At 36.3% G+C, this 23,522-nt stretch overlaps 1 protein-coding gene across 1 annotated transcript in view; it reads right to left on the bottom strand.

Moving 5' to 3' along the window:
* C17H8orf34 (chromosome 17 C8orf34 homolog) overlaps positions 1–23,522 on the bottom strand; it is a 331,115-nt gene that overhangs the window by 224,003 nt on the left and 83,590 nt on the right. The window contains 2 exon segments of the mRNA XM_060128306.1: positions 5,988–6,160; positions 22,737–22,765. Coding sequence (XP_059984289.1) covers positions 5,988–6,160; positions 22,737–22,765 — 202 coding nt within the window.

The raw sequence follows: 23,522 nt of genomic DNA, 5'->3' as shown, positions 1-23,522 counted from the left end.
TATAGCAAAGCATTTAAGCATATGGAATTTGGAGCAAGATAGCCTGGCTCAGTCACTTAATAACTATCCAGTCTTGGGATAGTGATGTAACCATGCTGGGACATAGTTTCCTTACTCCTAAAACAGGGGTAATAGTAATGTTCTCAAGAGGATGAAATGGGTTAAGATATGTAGAGAACATACAGCAGTCTACTAATTGGTAATTAATATCACTATATATTCAAAGAACACAATGGGCAGCATCCTAGATATTTACATGTCTTTTCTTGAGCCATAACATCCCACATCCCAACAAACAGAGAAAGGAAATAAAAAACTATCTTGGGACTTCCCTGGTGATGCACTGGTTAAAAATCCACCTGCAGGTGCAGGGGACATGGGTTCCACCCCTGGTCCGGGAGGATCCCACATGCCACAGAGCAACTAGGCCCATGTGTGACAACTACTGAGCCTGTGCTCTAGAGCCCATGAGCCACAACTACTGAGCCCTCGTGCCACAACTACTGAAGCCCATGCCCCTAGAGCCTGTGCTCCACAACAAGAGAAGCCACCTCAATGAGAAGCACGCACACCCACAAGAGAAGCCACCACAATGAGTAGCATGCACACTGCAACGAAGAGTAGCCCCCGCTCACAGCAACGAAGACCCAACACAGCCAAAACTAAATAAATAAAATAAAAAAGAATAAAAAGCCAATTCTTAAAAAAAAAAAGTGTCTTTATGAAAAAGAATAGCAGCTACATTTCAATGTGGTGTCAATACACTCTAGGACTCCATTTTGCTTTGGTCTAAAAGGTTAAGTTCTAAACCAGGATCAGCTGGAAAAGGACAGTTTAAAGTGGCCACGCCCTCCACTTCTTCCCACTGGATGGCCTGCCTCCTACCATCTGCTCTCTTCCTCCTGGCTGCACTCTTCCAGGGGGCCTGACCTTGCTCCATTTTGTTTCACACTCTGACTCGGAACACAGGTTGGTAAGGATTAATTTTATCTGGCCACATGTGCTCTCTTTGGTGGAAAACTGGATGATTCCTCTCTTGAACTATCTCCTAAGCTTGTTTAGTTCACCATTGCAGCCTAATAGAGAAATCTGTGCCTTTTCTCTTGACTCTAATCAGAAATTAAAGGGTTCTCTTTTATTAAGGCCCAGGCTGTTGAAGAGCTAACAAAAAGTTTCACACTTAATAGCTTCATTTTGATTTATGCAAAAGAGCTCTGTCTTTTTTTCTTCACGTCTAAATGTGATGTTTTATAATTTATCTAGCAGACATTTATTAAGTGTTTGCTACATACCAGGCATTGTGGGCACTGAGCTGCAGAAATAAGACACATGTCCTTGTCATTCTCCTCGCTTTAAAGCAAGTACTTTGAATCTAGGATTTTTGTTTTCATATTGGTCTCACCCAGTACCCAGCACATCACCTTGTGTTAATGCTCAATAAGTATTTAACAAATTCACTCCTTCTTTGTGAACCTCATTTTTTCTAACACACTAAATAAAATAAGAATTAATTTAAGTAGATGTAATCTGAGTCTTCCAACTTGACAGATGTGAAAATCCAGGGAAATGGAAAGGTTGGTAGTGAAATAAAAGAAGGAAAAATAGATTGGAATGTGAATAATGAGGAATAAATGGTAGATAATAAATTTGTAACTCCCAGTCACCAGCTGACAATGACCAAGACCATTTCATGAAGGTTGAAGCAAGTGTTTTCATTAAAATACATGGTTTGGAGGGCTTCCCTGGTGGCACAGTGGCTGGGAGTCCGCCTGCCAATGCAGGGGACACAGGTTCGTGCCCCGGTCTGGGGGGATCCCACGTGCTGTGGAGCGGCTGGGCCCGTGAGCCATGGCCGCTGAGCCTGCGCGTCTGGAGCCTGTGCTCCACAACGGGGGAGGCCACAGCAGTGAGAGGCCCGCGTACCGCAAAAAAATTAAAAAAATAAAAAATAAATAAAATAAAATAAAATACATGGTTTGGCCATGACGATAGTGCTGGCCTATAAGAACTAGACACTGACTGAATCCAAAATGTTGCCTGTCTAATAATAAGAGTCCATCTATGAGTCTATGAGTCCAAAGATGACTAGCAATGTGTTTCATAAAATAATTATTTGAATTACTATATGTATTTCCTAAATAAATGAATTCCTAAATAAATGAGAACAAATTTTGAATATATTAAAATGACCTCATCAATATTCTGAAACACATGATTTAGCTACATATCAATACTTCTTTTGGTTTTAAAGATAAATTTGTGAGTCGTAAGATACAATTTCTGTATGTTTTAGATATTCTTAAGGTTTCTGTTCTTTGATTACTTTAGCAAAATCATTTTTGATTAATCAATATTCTTTGTGCTTAAAATTTGCATGTGAGAATATTCCTAAATTACCAAGCCTGTTTTAGTCTCTGCCACATGTGTTGTATATTTTCTAACATGTCCACAATAGCCAAACTTACACAATATTAAGGTGACTTCTTTATTCTTGACTTCTTACGTTAAAGAGTGCCCTCCATCCATTTTCTTCCTTCTTGTTCTGGTTTATTTCCCATCATACCACTTATCACTACTTGAATTTATGTCATAAATTCGTATATTTGCTTGTTTATTGTTTGTCTCTTGCTGCCAAGAGAGGAGCTCTAAGAGGAGGGGAACATTTCTAGGGTTTGTTAACAGATATATCAGAAGCAATTATGAGCTTTAATGAAAAGGAACACTTCTTAATGGGAAGTGAATTTAGCCTCTAATATTTAATATATATTTCTAAGTTGTAAGATTTTCTATTCATTTCATGGCAATATTTACCATCTAATAACAATGCTCACTTAATGAACAAAGCCAATTCACAAGATCTATAATATTTATTGATATTTTTCTTACTTTAATAAAGTGGTTCAGCTTAGAGGAGCTTCGTTAGGCTTTCAAGGCTTGGTAAGCCTATTTAAAAATTCACATTATAATTTAGCAAGTAATTTTAGGAAATCTATTATCAGCTATTGCAAAGTCGAATTAAGATGGCTCCAAATAGAAGTATATAGGTTTATTAACTCAATTTTTATTTACATTTATATTATCAATGTGTGATTATTTCAGTAACTATGAATGTACAAGGAATATATATGCTTTCCCACTAGATGGCTGGACAAACCATGGCAACCAATGCCAACTGGTAGTACGTGATGGTCACAGGAAGCCAGCAATCATTCCCTAACACATTCACCTCTCCCTTATGAATCCTTCTTCCTTTTCTTGCTCAGATGCTTTAATTTCTTTCTTAAACTCTCTTAATCTAGAAGCTCGTGGAGAATCTAAGAAAGATGTGGCAGGAAAATGTCCATTTGCACACACGGGGCATTTTGCACATCATTTCAAGAGACTCGTAGATCTCTTGTGTCCTTCCAGAGATCATGTAGGGGTCATGAACTCCACGTTAGTAGCTCTTGTCTTATTTTATTAGTTTCTCCATATTGCCCTCATAATTGCCTTCGTCTTAACCAGCACTTAACCTTTCAGGTGACAGCTATGTATACTAAAGTTGCTGACCCTCTTCACACAATGTTGTATTTGTAGGACCTAAGGAAAAAGTTCAGGTAAGGTATATCATTAAAAAAAAAAAAGTTCCTGGAAAAAATCGTGGCTCAAAGTCTACCCATAAGAATCTCAAAGTTTACTACACCGTTTATTTAATCTTCTCTAATCTAATGGTGAAAGTCCAGCCAATCATGTATGTATTGTTCTGAATGAACGGGAAAGTTGGTTATGTACTAAAGATGGAGTGTTGTAATAACAGCCATTCAAATAAGACTTGAGCAATTAACAAGAGGGAAATCCATAATAGGAAAAGGGATAAAAAGTTAAGATAGACTATAAACAACCCTTCTTATAAATAAGTTTTATTAATCAGACGTCTACTCACGGCCTTCTATGTGCCTCCTTCACTCACATAACAGATGCCTACTGACAATGGCAATGTGCCAGGCCCAGTAGGGGAGAGAAAAACGGAAGAAGTCATCCTTGAAAATTAAGTCTTCTCTTTCAAGAGTCTAGAATATCAGTTAGTCTGTTAATGTTTAAGACTGTTAAATTATAAATGACAAGATCATTACTATTTAAGGGCAAAAGCTAATACTCTAGTTATAGACACTAGAGTCATTAAAAAATTGTTCCCCAATCTGTTTTTATTCATTCAAATCAAACCTAATGCTATGTGAGTTCCTGGTATAAATTCAGAAATCCTGGTTTTATATTAGAGGATGGGATAGAGTTCCTAACCTGTACTTAATTGCTACTCTTACATTTAGTTCAGAAAGCATGCATTCTTTTTTTTTTCCTCTAATGGGGCATCTGGGCAGGATTTCACCACTTTCTTCATTTCATAGGTAATATATCAACTCATAATTTAAAGACAGAGAAAAATAAAACTGAAAACACCTTTTCAAAACAGATATTTGAGTGAGATCTTCATGGATTAAGTTTTCTGGGTAACGGATCTGACCAGGATTGCAGGAAAGATTCTCCTTTATTGGATATTCAAGAGGGAATAAGAGCTCACTGAAGCTAGGAAGAAAACAGAAGCACTAACATTTGCAATAAACAGCTCCTATTTATTATTATGACTAAATGAAAGCAAAATGAAAGTCAACATTTCTCTATTTTATATTTAAGAACTAAAGATCTAGCAATGAATAAAGATAAAGGTCTAGTGGGTTTCATTAGTCTAGTGTTAGAAATAAAATTACCCTCATTGACAGGTGAAACTGATCTGACATTTCACAAAAGAAGGTAAATGGATTTTTAGAAATGCTTTTCTTCTCCTTATACAGTACACTTCAACTATTTAAATAATTTAAAGATTATTTCTCATGGAAATAGAATCAATTTTCTATATGCCTGAAGCGCATGAACGAGTATTCTGAATTTCCTTCCCTCCAGCCAAGTGATAAGTCAAAGTAAAAAAAAAACCCTGAAAGCCATATTACGTTGTAGAAAATACAATTTTCTTCTTGAGAAAGAATAATTATTGGTTGCTGCTAAATTTAATGTAGGAAATACAAAGTTACTGTGGCTATGCTCTATATGGGAAAAACTCTTCTGTGGTGGTCAGCTAGTAACACTCACAGAAAGTTTAAGCTCCTGTCACATTTTAATTCATGAGTATTTTTTCTCAATATCGTGTGAGCCGTGCCTCGATAATGCTTTTTCACTCCAACTTCCTTGTAGAAGTTTTCATTTTTGTTTCGAATTTTACTCACTTCAGTTAGTATTACAAGAAATGGCTACACTGAATATACTGATACTTTTTCTAAAAAATATGATCTAGACTTTTCAAAATTACCCCACTTCTACCAGCATATGGGAACTTGAGGCAAATCTTCTGACACCATTTTGAGCATCACAGGGCTGAATAAAATGAATTAGGGACTTTCAAATTCACAACTCACAACAGTTTCAAGAATAATTTCAAAAATTAAACATAGAGAATGTAATAATTACATTCAATCATAGTTATCAACTCTAAACTAAAGGTTTCTCTCTATATTCCATCTAACTCCACCTTGTGTAGTCTATCATACATTTAATAGTTTTCTTCTTGTTGAACAACTAGATCTTTATGGTACATCAGAATTCCTCCCTCTCCAATCTTAACAGTCAGCCCAATAATATAGTAGGTCCTGTCCAGTATTATAGTAGGTCTCAACTGACAGTTTATGTCCTGAAATTATTTTTCTGTTTGGTTTTAGTAACGAAGAGATGATACTCTTCTTAGATGTAAAGAAAAAAAAAATCAAAACCAAATCCATAATAAAAGCAAATCTAATAAAACTCTAATTTTAAAACAGATAAATTAATTTTTATCTTATATGTAACATAATTTTCTATATAAAATTGCCAAGAGTTATTTCATCAAAATCGTGCACTTGATTTCCCCTTTGCCTTAAATGATTAAAATATTCAGAATCTTAGAAGACATCTCATCTCACCTTCCTGCAGGGCTAGAGGTATTATCTTCATTTTCCCATTGTTCATTTTTACTTCTCGGAATTGGGGGCTGTAGCATTTCAGCGGCCAGTGGATCAGCGTCATTCTCTTCTCGACCAATCCACTCTCCAATTACACGGGGTCTCAGAAGAGAAGAATTAAACGCCACTGTTTCCTGAGGAGAAGAGAAGAATTTCTGTGCCTTAGATTACATATTCCCATGAATAGGACAACAGGGAAATAATCTTGTGCAGATTTTAAACTGCTCCCTCAAATCAAAATGTTCCTTTTTTTCTTTCTGAATTGACTTAAAATTTCAGTTCTCTCCGTCTCTACTAGATGACTTACTCTCTCTGATTTGTGCTGGCTCGTGAAGGCCACCGTGAGAAGGGATCCAGAGGTGAAATCTCTGGTTTGGACAGCTGCATGTTTGTTCTCAGGATGGCGGGGCAGGATTAGCATTTGTACCAGAGGGAGGAGTGTGTGCGAAGGCCCACACAGCGGAAGAGCTTGGTGCTGCTAGGAAATAAGCTCTCAAATATGGAGGAAACTGAGGTGGAGTCAGGGAACAAAGTCAAGAAGAGACAGGGCTGGAAGGATGCAGGGCCTCCAATTGCAAAGCACTCTGGACTTATAGAAATCCAGTAGAGGTTGGAAGCAGAGCACTATCGATGACGGGCATGCTATGACAATTCAAAACAATGCTAAACTCTTTTCATAGACTTGGATGTGATGTGGCTCTTAAAATGGTATTTTAAATATTTAAATCATTTAATAATTTAAAACGAATACTGAACACGTGCAACTGCTACGGGTATCTCGGTACATGGGAAAAAAACAGATTAAAAAGCAATACGTATTGTATGATCTAATTTTTGTTTAAAAAATTCATACGGGATTCCCTGGTGGCGCAGTGGTTGAGAGTCCGCCTGCCGATGCAGGGGACACGGGTTCGTGTCCTGGTCTGGGAAGATGCCACATGCCGCGGAGCGGCTGGGCCTGTGAGCCATGGCCGCTGAGCCTGCGCGTCCTGCTCCGCAACGGGAGAGGCCACAGCAGTGAGAGGCCCGTGAAAAATAAAATAAAATAAAACAATCAATTAAGAACTCTAAAACAAAGGTGCTGCACGCAGTACGGGGAAGTGACCTGGATCTCTGCAGTAGTTTATCAGAGATAGCCATCTTTGAAGTGGATGCCTCAGCAATCAAAGCTTAAGTCAGGCACTTGCATTATAAAAATAACAAACAAAAACTGTCAGGGTTTATACTATAATCCATCAATCCAGCATTCATAGACTAATCCATTCATTTATTCATTCTTTTATACTTATTATGACCTACTAAGTGCCAGATACTGCTTGATTTATTGGGAAAACAATGGTAACACCAAAATGTAATGGTTTTATCTGAATGGAGGGACTACAGGTAATTTTAATTCTTCTTTTAGCATTTCCATGTCTTTTCAATATTCTATGAGAAATATGTACTTGTCTTAAAATGAGAAAAAATGTATTTTTAAAATATCTTGATCTGAGAAACACAGGCTTTTAATTTGTAGTATTACAAGAGTCTTGAACAATTCCTTAAAAATTTAGATCTGATTTTCTGAATCTGTACAATTCTCCTCAATATTATACAAATACTATATTATAATATATACAATGTAGCATTAATTAATATACAAATACACACCAAAAGCAACATGTGAAATATGACTAAGACATATCTGATGAACATTTATCCAAGTGATTATAAGTGATAGAAAGTAGCTGGATATCTTAATATTGATTCCCCAGCCTACAGGAAAATGTAGTAGATAAATTTTAGTGTTTGTATAATGTAGCAACTAATATGAAATCCTTCTGTATTTATATTCCCAAAGCTTGCAGCTGTGAAATCATGCAATCAAATTAATGTTTGCAATTACTGGAAAGGCATATTCATCTGCCACAATTTAATATCATTTGAAGCACAAGAATTAAAATTAACAGCAATACTGTTAAATTTTAAAAGTATATTTGCATTTAAGAGCAGATTAAGGAAAAGACATGTTCTAGAGAAAAAAATCTATAAACATATTTACAGCTTCAGAATCAGTTTTGGCCTGTGTGACTTTGAAATGTTACTTATTCTCTGAATTTTGTTTTCTCCAACTGTAAAATGGTCATGATAGAAATTATAAAACCTATTGTATCAAATGAAATAGTAAGAAGCATAGTTAAACCACAGAATTCTGTACATATGCTAGACACAATTACTTAAGGACGTGGGCTGTATTTAAACTACTTCTAAATATGTGACGTAACTGGGAAAAAATGGTACAGAACAGCAGGAATGGGTGAGTTAGGTGAGAACAGATGCTTGGTTGTCAATATGGGCAGAGTAACAGAACAGGGAATTGATAATACAGGTTTTCATTCTATAAAGTTTTATTTTACAGAGAGTATATTAAAAAGATTGGATAATTAATTTAGCATTATCAATCTCTACATAATGGGACAGAACTGGGCTTAATAAGAATTGGGACAAAGAAACTGACCACTGACCACAACAGAAGTGGGTGAGTTTAGGCATTATAAATGAAAAACATGAAACAGGATTTAGAGTTGAGAATGATCATAGAGTTGAGAATGATCTTAAAGTTGAGAACTGCAGAGAATCAGAAATAACTTTTTGGTTGATTACTGGGAAATTAAATGATAGATACCACTGCTATTGGAAAGTAGAGCACAGAGAGAAGGATAAATAGTTTGATATGCAGCCTGTTTAACTCCAGCTGGCAGCAGAAATTTAGTGAGAAATAGCTGATGAGCAAAGCAATACAAAGAGCTGCAAATAGGGTCAGAGGAGTTAGGGAGTGAATATTTTACAGGTGAAAAGTGGGACTCTTCTATTTTTATTTTTCAGAATGCACAAAGCTATTCTTATATTTACTGCTTTATGAGAATGTTATATCTCTAAAAATTCTTGAATATAGTCCATTTACTTGTAACAGAGCAAAACAGCAGATTTTTCTTTGGTTCTATTACTTACATTTGATTAAGCTAAGTAAAAATCTCTCCATAAATCATTACGAAAGGATTTCAGTGGAGAAAGCGGTTCCACAAATATCAGTACATGGCAAAAGAAATTTTAGAACTTCACACTGAATACAAGTTTTGGAAAATATTTGAAGTACGTGGATAAATAAAACATTTAAAATTTTAGTGCTAAACAATGTAAATGCTAATGATTCCTTAGAAATGTATAAATACATATTCCTTTGCCCTCCTAAGGCTAGAGGTCCCTAAATGTTCAGATTCTTAAACAAGTATGCTTAAATAATAAGAAAAGCATTAGTAGTCAAACATTCTCCAAAGGTCACAGATTTGCTTAATATTTCCTATTAATAGGAAGCTATTCTATCCAAGAAGTAGTTACCTTAGGGGAAGGCTACTCTCTCCAAGCAGCCTGCTCCCGCTGGCTAACTCACAGTGAGTTCAACAGCTCTGACCACTGGTTGTCAGCACAACATTTGATTATATTCCACGTTATTCGAATGTTTTCTCATCTTAATAAAACGAGCTGTTCATGGAAGGCTGGAATCATGTCTTAAATTCCTTTCTCCTCCATAATAACTAGCACAATGATTTAATAAAGTAAGCACAAAAATCTGTCCTGATTGAATTAAACATAATTCAAAGAATAAAAAACGGTGAATTATGAAGTATCTTTATGTCTAAAAATCATATAAAAATTGATGGACAACACTGATTAACAATTTTTTTAACTCTCTTTTTAAAAATTTTTTTTAAAAATTTTATTGATATATAGTTGATTTACAAAGTTGTGAATCAGCAAACTGATTCAGATATATATATATAGAGAGAATATATATATATATATATATATATGCATATTCTTTTTTTACATTCTCTTCCATTATAGGTTATTACAAGATATTGAGTATAGTTCCCTGTGCTATACAGCAGGGTATAGAAAAAATCAAGGATGCTGCCATAAGACCCTTCATTAAGACCTCTGAAAAAAACTAAGATGGTGTCTATTAAGAATGTTGTTTCGCAACATCTAAAAGACCAGCAGTTAAATCTAGAGAGAGGCATGTCTTGAAAAGAACTGTGGATGTGGTTTTTGGCACCAGAAGAAGACAGGAATCATATACACAGGAAACCCAAACATCATTTGGGATAGTTGAATTGGCAAAGGCAACAGCCTGAAGTAAAAGGGACTGAGACTATTCAAGAAGTGAACAGCTCTCGGGGACCCATTTTTCTACACAAAGGAAGAAAACTGAGGAAGTTGCCCAGAGGCATCTTTTCCAATGCCTTCTTCAGAAGTGGCCAAAAGGTTAACAAAAAAGAAAGAAACCAGAAGCTGTGGAAAACAATAGATGGGGACTCCCAGGGAACAGAACTGGGGCTTAATTAAGGAACACCTCCCAACCCCTTGGACAGGAAGACCTGATGACATTTGCCCAGCAAGATTTAAGAACTGCTATGAACCAGTAATTTCTATAAACCTCTCATTATTTCCCTTCTCTAACAGGAATATTTAATGTGGTTATCCCACATCAGTCTCATCACTTAATGGAAAAGATGAAACAAAACTATCATCATTCACATATATTTTTTATACAGACAAACCAAGAGAACTCAGAAACAAGTTACAAATTAATATGAGTTCAGCAAGCTTACTGAATTTAAGATAAAATTAGAAAAATAACATTCATTCCTATATGCCAATAAGTTTTAAAATGTAACTTATAAAACAGATACCATTGACAATAATAGCCCAAAAGACAATGTACCTAGGAATCAATTTAATAAAAATCTGCATGCTCTTTTTGAATGTAACTATATGACTTTATCATAAAACACTATAATATTTAATTAAATGGAAACATGCTTCGTTCATTGATAGAATGACTCAGAAATGTAAAGATGTCAATTCTCTCCTATCAACCTAAAATACAAAGCAATTCCAAACCCAATGGAGTAACAGAAACAAGCAAACAGACCAAAAGAGGAAAACAGAAGGTCTAGAAACAAGATAAGTGACAGAAGCACGCACATTTACGGACAAATGATGAACTTTTCAATAAACAGTTATAGGAAATGCATATGTTCCAACTTTTTGCCATATTAAAAAAATAATTTCAAGTAGATTAAAGATAAAAACAGAATTTTTAATAGAAAATAAACAGTAACGTTTTCAGGATATCAAGTAGAAAAGAATTTCTTAAAACATTACAAGTTAATGTTAAAATGTTCTGTTAATAGAAGGCACTATTTAAAAAGTGATGACAAGCCTCAATATTTAAGAATAGATTTGAGACGCACAACAAGAGCTGACATCCAGAATGTATAATAAACTCACACAAATCTAAAGAAAAGAAAAATAACTGGGCAATAAACATGAGCAAAAGAGACAAGTGGGCATTCAATCCTATTAAAAAATTATACAATTGTTAATTGAATCCATGAGAAACCTTTTTTTTTTTTTTTTGCGGTACGCGGGCCTCTCACTGTTGTGGCCTCTCCTGTTGCGGAGCACAGGCTCCGGACGCGCAGGCTCAGCGGCCATGGCTCACGGGCCCAGCTGCTCCGCGGCATGTGGGATCTTCCCGGACCGGGGCACGAACCTGCGTCCCCTGCATCGGCAGGCGGACTCTCAACCACTGCGCCACCAGGGAAGCCCGAGAAACCAGTTTTGATTAAAATACCTGATGACAGTGAGTGTTAGCAAGGACCAGGAGTGATATATATTATTATAAACTGCTGCTGGGAGTATAAATTAACACAACTTCTTTTGAGAGAAATTCTGCGGTATCTAGTAAAAGTTAAAAATGCACATGCCATATTGCTAGATTAACTGAAGTTCAATTAGTTGTGTTTTTCTTTTCTAGTTCAGATATATTTTCCCTCCTTAGTTAGTTACAACATCTGTCTCCTCCTGATTCTCAGCTGATCATGGTGCTTATCTCAGTGAGAAATGAAAGCAATCGGCCGAGAATTTGTTCCTTTTCTCACCACCAAACCCACCAGCTACTAGCACTGTTGCCTACACTTACAAAAGTTGAACTGTCATTTCTTTTCCAAGGTCTGACATATAGAAAGTACTTTATAAACATTTGTAGAGTGAATAAAAGAATGACAAAATTAAGATAATGTATGATTCAGTGTTTCAATATGTATTACCAACATTACTAGTCATTAGGGCAATGTAAACCAAAACCGCAGTAAAATACTACTTTACACCCAGGAGGATGGCTATAATTTAAGACAGACAACAAGTGTTAACAAGGATATGGAGATATTTGAACCCTCATACTTGCTGGTTGGAATGTAAAATGGTGCTGTCACCGTGCAAAATAGTTTGACAGTTCCTCAAAAAGTTAAATATAGAGTTAGCATATGTTCTAGCATTTTCATTCCCTACATATATGCCCAAGAGAAATTTAAAAAACATGTTCACACAAAAACTTATACATGAATGTTCATAGAAACATTATTCTTAATAGCTGAAAAGTGGAAACAACTCCAATGTCCACAAATTGATGAATGAATAAACAAAGTGTGGTATATCCATACAATAGAATATTATTCAGCAATAAAAGGAAATGACGTACTGATATATGCTACAACATTAATGAACCTTGAAAACATAATGCTAAGTGAAAGAAGACAGTCACAAAAGACCACATATTTTTATGACTGCATTTATATGAAATTTCCAGTATAGGCAAATCTAAAGAGACAGAAAGTAAATTAGTGGTTGTCTTAGGCTAAGGGGTTAGGAGGAATTGGGGGTAGACATGAGGTTTCTTTTGGGGATGATGAGAATGTTCTAAATTTAGGTTGAAGTAGTGGTTACACAACTCTCTGAATACACTAAAACCCACTAAACTGTATAAAAGGGTAGATTTTATTATGTGAATTTTATCTCAATAAAGTTGTTAAAATAATATATTTTAACAACTCATTCTCAGATTTTCCCCTTTTATGGTGGAGTACACAGTACATAGTGCTAGGGAAAAGCATGGATTTGGAATCAGGCAGATAAAGAATCAAAAGCTAGCAGGGGAGTATTTATTTATTCCATCTCCACTAATTCTGAGACTTTCAGCAAATCACTTAATCATTCTAGCTTCAGTTTTCTTATTTGTAAAACAGGAAAAGCATAACCACTTCATTGGACTGGTACAAGAACTAAATTCAATAACATATCAAAACACCTAGCATAGGGCTTCCCTGGTGGCGCAGTGGTTGGGATTCTGCCTGCCGACGCAGGGGACACGGGTTCGTGCCCCGGTCCGGGAAGATCCTGCATGCCACGTAGCAGCTGGGCCCGTGAGCCATGGCCGCTGAGCCTGCACGTCCAGAGCCTGTGCTCCACCGCGGGAGGGGCCACAACAGTGAGAGGCCCACGTGCCGCAAAAAAATAAATAAATAAAAATTAAAAAACACCTAGCATATCTGCTAACCCTAACAGGTGTTCAATACTATCTCTCCTCCTTTCCTTCACTATCTTATGCACCCTCCTACCCATGATCTAAAATTTTTACTCTTTATTATGGAAATTTTCACACTAATACAAAAGTAGAAGGAAGAGTAAAGCAAGCCCCTCTGTACCCCCAGACATTTTCCTCAATTAACAACTCATGGATAAACTCACTTCACCCTTATCTCCACCCACATCACCCCTCTCTCTGCTCAGATCATTCTGAAGTAAATCCCATTCACTATATATCGTATCATTTGTAAATAATCCAGTTTGTAATCTCTAAAAGGTAAGAGTGCTTTTTCTGTAAACACATACAGTACCATTACCATACCTAAATATAAAGTAAGAATATTTCTGATATCAAATATCTAACTAGTTATCAAATTTACCTGATTATGTCAGGGAATTATCTCAGTTGGCACACATCAGACTCTAAGCAAGACTTGGTAGGTTATGATTGATCAACAGTCTTTTATGCCTCTTTTAAGCTATGTATTCTCTTCCTCTGTCTCATTTCCTGTCTTGTAATTTTGCTGTTGCTGTTGTTCAGAAAACTCGAGTTGTTTGTCCTGTGTGTTTTCCAGAGTCTGGTTTTTCCCTTTGCATCCCTGTGATGTGGCTTAAAATGTTCCTCTGCTCTTTATACTTTCTGTAAGTTAGGATAAAGTTTTGTTTGTTTGTTTGTTTTGCGGTACGCGGGCCTCTCACTGTTGTGGCCTCTCCCGTTGTGGAGCACAGGCTCCGGACGCGCAGGCTCAGCGGCCATGGCTCACGGGCCCAGCCGCTCCGCGGCATGTGGGATCTTCCCGGACCGGGGCACGAACCCACGTCCCCTGCATCGGCAGGCGGACTCTCAGCCACTGCGCCATCAGGGAAGCCCCAGGATAAAGTTTTTTTTGTTGTAGTTTTTGTTTTTTGCCAATACTGCTTCAGAGAGAATGGCACAGACCATCCCCTTGACTCTTCTTTAGTGATTTTGGCAGCATTGATATTACTGCTTAGATCCATTAATTCACTAGGAATTGATAAATGATAATTGTCTAATTTTATAATTCCATATTCACTTATTTGCTGGAATACTTCTGGAAAGAGAAACTTCCTGTCATCAAATATTTGGTTACTCTGAAGTACGATTTATATGGGAAAGGAAGATTAAAAGTTTCATTCTTTCCCTTTACTTTTACCAGTTTTTTAAAATGGTAACTTTGGTCCCCTAGCACCTGCTAAAGATTAATAATTCTTTGGATGAACATATGGATTTTAACATATTAGGTATAATTCACTGCATTGCAGTTATTGTTCTTATTCATGTTCAAATTTTCTTAACTCTCTCCAGCAGAAGACTACTCGAGCCGGCTCCTGAGCTCTCCTGACACAATCCTAGTGGCCTCCCGTAGTTCTTACCTCTGGCATGAGAAGATATTTTAGGCTCATTTTGTACACTGTCTGCTCCTGACCTGGAAGCAACCACTATTTCAAGGGATTATGATTCTTTTTAGTTGGAAATACATTTTAAGACTAGAATCTGAACACTCGGGGTACTCACTGTTTTGGGGTTGGTAATAGTGGACAGGTCTAAGAAATACCTATGTTTTAAACTGAAATAATTCAGGCTTACAGAAAAGTTGAGGAAAAGAAAAAAAAATTCCTATATACCCTTCACCCAGACTGCCAAAATATTGTTAATGGGATAAGGTCAACGTTGTTAGTTGACATTTTGCTTTATCATACGTATTTATACACACACACACTCATAATTTCCCCAGAACCATCTGAAGGTAATTTGTAGATATGAATACTCTTTTACCCATAAATACTTCAGGGTGTACTTCCTACAAAGAAGGGCATTTTCCTATATGGCCACAGTATAATTACCAAAACCAGTAATTAATAGTGATATACTACTAACAGACTAACGTTGTTTAAATTTCCCCAATTATTCAAATAACGTTGCACACCACAAAAGAAATCCTGGATCATGTATGGCATTCAATTGTCATGTGTTTATCTCCTTTAATGTGGAACAGTTTTCAGTCTTTCTCTGACATTTATGACCTTCATGGTTTTTAAAAACAAGGACCAGTTATTTTTTAGTCGGTCCTTCAATTTGTTTTTCAAATTTTTCCACATGATTATATTCAAGTTATACATTTTTGGCAAGAATAACACAGAAGTGATGTATTCCTTTCATATCAAAAGGCACATGATGCTGATTTGTCCCAGGACTAATGACAACAACCCTGATCGCTTGGTTAAGGGGGTGTCTTCCATGTTTCTCCATTGTAAAGTTGCTACTTTTCTCTTGTCAATTATTAAGTATCTTCTAAAGTAGTAACTGTGAGACTATGTAGATATCCTGTAATTCATCAAAATTTCATCAGCTAATTTTAACATTCTTTGCTGACCTTTGTCTTCATCAATTACTATGAACGTTGCCAATCTGTGATTTTCTAATTTCACCATTCGGTCTGAATGTATTTGTTGGTACTCTACTATGAGAAAGAGCTTCTCCCTCACCTCCACTTATGTAGGTATGTAGGTAGGTATACGTATGTACATAGGTCTATCACTATGGACTTATGGATTTTACTTCATTCAATAGACTATAACACATTACTATCATTATTTTCAGGCTTTAATGTTCCTAGTAGGAGCTCCTGCAAGGAGGTTCCTGTGTCCTTCTGACATGTTCCATCATTCTTTGATTTCATCTTTACCTGCTGGTGCTAAATGATATCCAGACTCAAGTTGTACTTTCTCAGCTGCTGAATCTAGATTCAGACATTTTTCCAAAGAGACCTGGTTCCTTTTAATAGAGAAAAATATTCAGAAAACAATATCTGGGCTCTAGTTGAGTTTACTGCCTGTAGATAGTATATTTTTGTTTTTAAAATAAAAAAATATTATGAGTTCTGAATGATACTTTCAATTCAAAACAGGATATAGGATTGTTACTTAAACTTATAATCTTATATCTGTATTTCCTTTCCCCTATGCCAAAAATTCTGGTTCTTAGGATATCAATATAATTACTTCTTTGCTATATCACACAAAGCATACACAAAAGTCTCTTTATAATAATATCAACACTATCATTAACGATACAATTACTAAAAACAGTTTAAGAGCTGATGCTGTTCCCTTGGGCCTTTGGGTATATCCCACTAGAGAACAATCAAATAACTGTGTTTATAATGACTTGGAGTAATTCACCTCAGTGTGTTTTGCCATCAACCTGAAATACCGTTGTTCTCATTTGTTTCATTTGCTTTTGCTTCTTAGAAATCACTGTTTTAAGATTTAACCTTGTTTTTAAAAAATTATATAAAATATTTAAATGATTCCAAAGTCTCACATAAAATTCTAGGAAGTCAAGATTCTATTCCTATCCTCTCTACACCTTCCTCACTCCTACTCTCTATTCCTTCCCTTCTCCCATAGGTAACGTTTAAAAAGTAATTGTGTGTGTGTGTGTTTCACAGTATGGCAGGTTCTGCCATTGTTGTTTTGGCTTTAATATAAGCAAATACGCATCTATATTTTCATTACACTTACTTAGATAAATGATAGCACACTATAAACACACTTCTTTTCTTTGCCTTTTTTATTCAACAGTATATCCTGGGGATCACTCTATAGTATCTACAGAGATATTCTTTCATTTTTATAGCTGTATGGTACTCTATAGTGGAAGTACTATAATTTATCTGTTATTCTTCTTTCAATGAACATTTAGTTATTTCAACTCTTTTCCTATTAAAGTAGCACAACAATGTATAGTCACCCACATTGGTCTTTTTATAGTTTTGCCAGTGTGTCCTTGGAATAGACTCATAGAAGTAGGATCATCTGATCAAAGAATAACTGCACATATAATTTTTTATATACGAAGACATTGAAAGCCTGGAGCTTGAAGGATGGAAAAGAGTTGGAGAAAGGGGAGGGACTGACAATGAGCAAAAATGTGGAAATAAATTAAAAATATGACTTGGAAGTACTGTAGTCTGGCTGCCTTACAGTACTCCTTTTGTCAGCACAGCACAGACTCTGAGTAGAGAAAAAGAGGAAAATGAAGCATAAGATATAGATTTGAAAGACAAAATGGAAACTGTTAATTCTAGTCTTAGAAATTTGGACTTAATTTGTGAAGTAACAGGGAGTCATGGAAAATTTTTTAGCAGAATTCCCTAGGTAGGGTTCCCTAAAACCCGAGGCTAACCAAGTGGTTTACTGATGGGGGTCTCTTTAAGTGAAACCTGTAAGAGACTAAAGGAAGCAGGAGAAGACGGGAAGAAGCTAGGCAAAGATATGGGTTCAGCTAAAGTCTACTCTCAGCCTATCCCATAAGGAGCTCTGTAATGTAAACGACAACTCAGTCTTACTTTAGTCAGTCATTGGTTGATGGTGAACCCAGGCATCTCTGGGCAGGATGGCTCCCACTGAGTCGAAACCATCCTCTGGAGAAGGGTGAGTCCATAAGCACCCAATATTCACAGGAGTTGAAGGATGGGTCACACTGCCCTACTGAAGGGTAACCGAGCAGGAACCAGCCAGGCTTACTATATGGCATTTTGAAGGGTGAATCAGAATGGCAGGAGCCTGAAGAATTAGATAAAGATATGAAAGGTAATCCCATCTGAGCTTGGATAGTGGCTGTTTGGTAAAATAATGGCTCTTCCCAAAGATGTCCACATCCCAATCCCCAAACCTCTAAATATGTTACATTACATGGCAAAAGGGGCTTTGCATGATTAAGGTTAAAGATGCTAAGATGAGATTATCCAGATTAGCTGGGTGACCCCAAACTAATCACGGGATTTCATACAAGTGGACAGCTTTTCCGGGATGCACTTAGAGAGAAATGAGACACTGCTGCTAGTTTTGAAGATGCAGAAAAGGGACCATGCACCAGGAATGCAGCAGCCTTTAGAAAGTGGAAAAGGCAAGGTAACACCTTTCTCCTAGAACTTCAGGAAGGAATGAAGCCCTATTACACCTGATTTTAACCCAGCAAGGCGCATGGTTTAACTTCTAAACTACAGAACTGTATGATAATAAATTGGTGCTGTTTCAATTTGTTAGAACAGCAGTAGAAAACAATACGATGGCTAAGAAAAGGGAAAGGAAAAGACTAATGAATAAGACATTTATTGAAGTCTCACAATTTTTAAAAGAGCCTTAAAAATAACATTAGCTTCTGTTTTATTTTTCCATCTTAAGTAGAATTAATAATTCTTATTACCTTTATCAGAATTCATAAACTAACTTTAAAAGTCACAGAAAAAATAACTTCAGTGAAATAATAAGTCAATTCGAATATGACAGTTAAAGATCAGTATATTATAAAGGTTAAGAAAAGCAGATCTTTAGTGAGCCCCCAAAATTGTTAATGGAAGATTAAAAGGAAGAAGCTGTATTGATTTTTATTACTATATTAAAGACACAGGTGTCAGCTCAACACCCATTTAAATCATTCTTTTTTTAAAATAAATTTAATTTTTTTATACAGCAGGTTCTTATTACTCATCCATTTTATACACATCAGTGTATACATGTCAATCCCAATCACACAGTTCATCACACTCCCAGCCCCACCCCCTGCCGCTTTCCCCACTTTGTGTCCATACGTTTGTTCCCTACATCTGTGTCTCTATTTCTGCCCTGCAAACTGGTTCATCCGTACCATTTTTCTAGGTTCCACATATATGTGTTAATATACGATATTTGATTTTCTCTTTCTGACTTACTTCACTCTGTATGACCCAGGTCCCTAGGTCCATCCACGTCTCTACAAATGACCCAATTCCGTTCCTTTTTATGGCTGAGTAATATTCCATTGTATATATGTACCACATCTTCTTTATCCATTCGTCTGTCGATGGGCATTTAGGTTGCTTCCATGACCTGACTATTGTCAATAGTGCTGCAGTGAACATTGGGGTTCATGTGTCTTTTTGAATTATGGTTTTCTCTGAGTATATGCCCAGTAGTGGGATTGCTGGGTCATATGGTAATTCTATTTTTAGTTTTTTAAGGAACCTCCATATTGTTCTCCATAGTGGCTGTATCAATTTACATGCCCACCAACAGTGCAAGAGGGTTCCCTTCTCTCCACATCCTCTCCAGCATTTGTTGTTTGTAGATTTTCTGATGATGCCCATTCTAACTGGTGCAAGGTGATACCTCACTGTAGTTTTGATCTGCATTTCTCTAATGATCAGTGCTGCTGAGCAGCTTTTCATGTGCTTCTTGGCCATCTGTATGTCTTCTTTGGAGACATGTCTATTTAGGTCTTCTGCCCATTTTTTGATTGGGCTGTTTGTTTTTTTAATATTGAGTTGCATGAGCTGTTTATATATTTTGGAGATTAATCCTTTATCCGCTGATTCGTTTGCAAATTTTTTCTCCCATTCTGAGGGTTGTGTTTTCGTCTTGTTTATAGTTTCCTTTGCTGTGCAAAAGCTCTGAAGTTTCCTTAGGTCCCATTTGTTTATTTTTGTTTTTATTTCCATTACTCTAGGAGGTGGGTCAAAAAAGATCTTGCTGTGATTTATGTCAAAGAGTGATCTTCCTATGTTTTCCTCTAAGAGTTTTTAAATCATTCTTTTTGACTACAGTTTTAGTACCAGCCTGAGATTCACATTTTCTTAGCGAGAAAAATGCAAGACTGTGAGCTTCATGGTCAGCAGAGGGCGCCATGGGGCAGGCTCTCCCTCTCCCCCAAGGGGCAGGCAAAGGATGGTGCTTTGGCTCTGGAAGCCTGTGTGTCCTCTGTATAACTTTGCACTCCTGAATATCAGATGTGAGAGTGGGAACAATCTTTTTGCACTGACATAATTTTTTTCAATAAAAGCTTATTTATGACAATAGCTGGCATCTTCCTATTGAAAAATAATAAATACGTAATAAATTTCAGCAATTTCCACAGAGTCTTCAAAAATGGGAACATTAGGTAAGTAGTGAAAATCTGCAGTTTATGCAACTTAGTTAAATGGAAACTCCCCTGAGCTAGTGCTTAGAAGAGAGGAGGTGAGAAGGGGGAGGATGTAGCCTAAGGATGCTATTTAACCAAGTGTCAAGGCTTCCACATTTTTATCCAATGAAGGTGAAATACATTTTCAGTTCAAAGAACAATTAGTATGTCCTTTAGCTCACCAAAAAATAAGGCTGACGTAGATACTAACCAGGCTGCAAGTCAGAGCCCAGGAAAAAAAGGGAAGGGCAAGGGCCAAGCAGTCTCACAAGCTAATTTATGGCTCAGGCAGGCAGGGCTTTGCAGAATATACTGGAAGGAGCAAAAAAATGAACCCAGAAATAGTGATAATTATGTCTTTGCACTTAGAATGTACACAAAAAATAAATACAAGACAGGGATTATTAAATTTCTGCAAATTATAAGGAAAGTCACGGTACAAGGAGGAGACGAGCTGGGGCAAAGACAGTGATGGACAGCAGAGGACTAGAAGAGCAGGACAAAGCTGGAAGACCTCACCTGCCACTTATTCTACTTGCTATGGTATATAGTCAGAATCTGGTTTTGCACATAGTACAGATTGAAATTTAAATAATTTTAAAATATTAGGATGGTTTATCAATTCTTTTTTTTTTTTTTTTTTTTGCGGTACGCAGGCCTCTCACTGTCATGGCCTCTCCCGTTGCGGAGCACAGGCTCCGGACGCGTAGGCTCAGCAGCCATGGCTCACGGGCCCAGCCGCTCCGCGGCATGTGGGATCTTCCCGGATCAGGGCACGAACCCGTGTCCCCTGCATCAGCAGGCGGACTCTCAACCACTGTGCCACCAGGGAAGCCCTATCAATTCATATTTAAAAGTACATTCATAAATTTCATTTATTTAGTGAATCAGAAATGTATTTTTGGGTATGAAACTCAAAAGGTATAGTCCTATTTGGAATAGAAGGATACTAACTTTATTGCTTTTGTAAATTATAATTATTACCTTATAGTTTATTATTTTAAAATGTCATGACTTATATAATCCCATTTTTTGCACTTTCTTTCTACCTATATATCTAGGCACCAAGCCAAATTTCAATATGTTTTCTCTTTAGAGAGACATCTGGACCAATGTTCACCAAATACTGATGGCTATTTCTAGGTGCTTCTCTTTTTTCCAATACGATGTCAGATTTTTTTTCAGCCACAACAGACTGAATGCAGAAGCAGATATGAAAATCTAAAATTTTCAATTAAACCAGACAGTAAAAAGATTATTTTCAAAAATGTATAAACAATGCCACTTTCTCACAAATATCTTGTTTTGGAAAATAAAGTATTTTTCATAAAAATGTTATTTTTGTGAAATGGTTTTATCAGTGCTATTTTTAAAATGAATAAACATGTAAAATTTTTATCAGTTTTAAATTCTAACATGGCAAATATTGATAAATGAAACCTATATAAATTAAAGCTTTTGGGGTCCTCTACATAATTTTTAGGAGTATAAAGGGGTCCTAAGACCAAAAAAAATGAGAACTTCTATTTCAATGACTCCTAAATGTATAACTCTAAATCAAATCTCACTCATGAGCAAGAACTCATATAAATATGTTTCATAGACAACTCAAACTAAACAATTCAAAAGAGAAATCTTGACGCCACCCCAACCAGCCCAATGTGCTGTTTCGCCAGGTTCTCCAATGCTGTCAAGTGGCACCACAATTCACCTACTTGCTCATCTCCCAAACCTAGGAATCATCACTGACTGATTTCTTCTACAACTGATCTATTAGCAAGTTCCACTGACATTACTGTTAAAATATATTCCTAATCATATCACTTCTCACCACCTTCACAACTATCACCCCAGTCCAAGGCACCATGATATTCCCTTGGCATCTTGGAATTAAAAAAAAAAATCTGACTGAGTAAGGTTTCTAATGGGTAGCTATAGAAAAGTACAAGTGTCTTCCATATCACCATGATCATCATCATCATCTAGATACAGGCAGAATCCAAATAGTTCATATTAGTTTTCATTTTTAATATAGTGATTCAGTGATTACAGGGATTCAGCTTTCTCTAACCAAATTCTAAAACTCTCAACTCAAAAGAACAGGTGATATATATTTCATGCAATAACTTTCTTAAAGCATATAACTTTGAAAGTTTTAAAATGTTAGCACCAAATAAATTACATTTGAACACTTTATGCTTCAGAAACTCTTTCATTTAGACAATGGATTAAAATGTAAGTTCTATATTTTATTTTCATTAGATGGTTCAACGTACCTTATCGAGTTCCTCTGAAATTGCAATACCTGGGATTCAAGAGAGAGAGAAATAAAAAAGTTTTAGAAGCAATCCTTAATAACCCAATCTTAAAAACAAAAACGAAAGTTCCAATTTGTAGAACTAGTGCATTTTCCATGCTATTTTTTCTTTTTAAGAGTGCTTCAGAATAATGTGGTACCATCCTTTCTACTGATGAAAACAAATTAGAAATTTAAGTCACTATAACAGCGTGAACTGCTGGAACAATGCAAATGATGCAACAAAAACAAAACAAATACCAAACAAAACAGGCACCTACAAGCCTACCAGCTTGTAGGCTATTAAATGCAGAGCTAACTTGCAAAGACAACTGTAGAGATGTTGTCTTTATGTGATAATGACAATCAAGTGCAACTTAGCCTGTTACAATTTTGTTCTCTTTTAAGAACTGATTCAGATTCCTAGAGTGATAAAACATTAAGGCAGAAAGGTGGTTGTAGGTCATGTATTTTAATTCCCCTATCCTCACAAGCTCCCCTTCTCCCATCTACACACTCCTCAATGTACATCAGTCCAATTTCTGTCTTTACCATTCTTCCAAAATTGTTCTAAGTTAGTAATGTAAAAAGTTTTAGTCCTTAATTTATTTCTCTGTGATGAGAGAGACTCTGTTAACCCCACTCTCTTTCTTGAAATGCTACCCTACCTTTTCTATTCTCCTTTGTCTCCTTCACAGGAATACTCTTCTCTGGGGGTAGGGAGTCCTTGCCTGAAATGCCAAGGGTACACTTCCCTTGGTAACCT

The sequence above is a fragment of the Lagenorhynchus albirostris genome, chromosome 17 (genome assembly GCF_949774975.1).
Source record: "Lagenorhynchus albirostris chromosome 17, mLagAlb1.1, whole genome shotgun sequence".
In the NCBI taxonomy this organism is placed as follows: Eukaryota; Metazoa; Chordata; class Mammalia; order Artiodactyla; family Delphinidae; genus Lagenorhynchus; species Lagenorhynchus albirostris.
The sequence above is the reverse complement of the archived record's forward strand: the minus strand, read 5'-3'. Positions and strand labels throughout refer to the sequence as shown.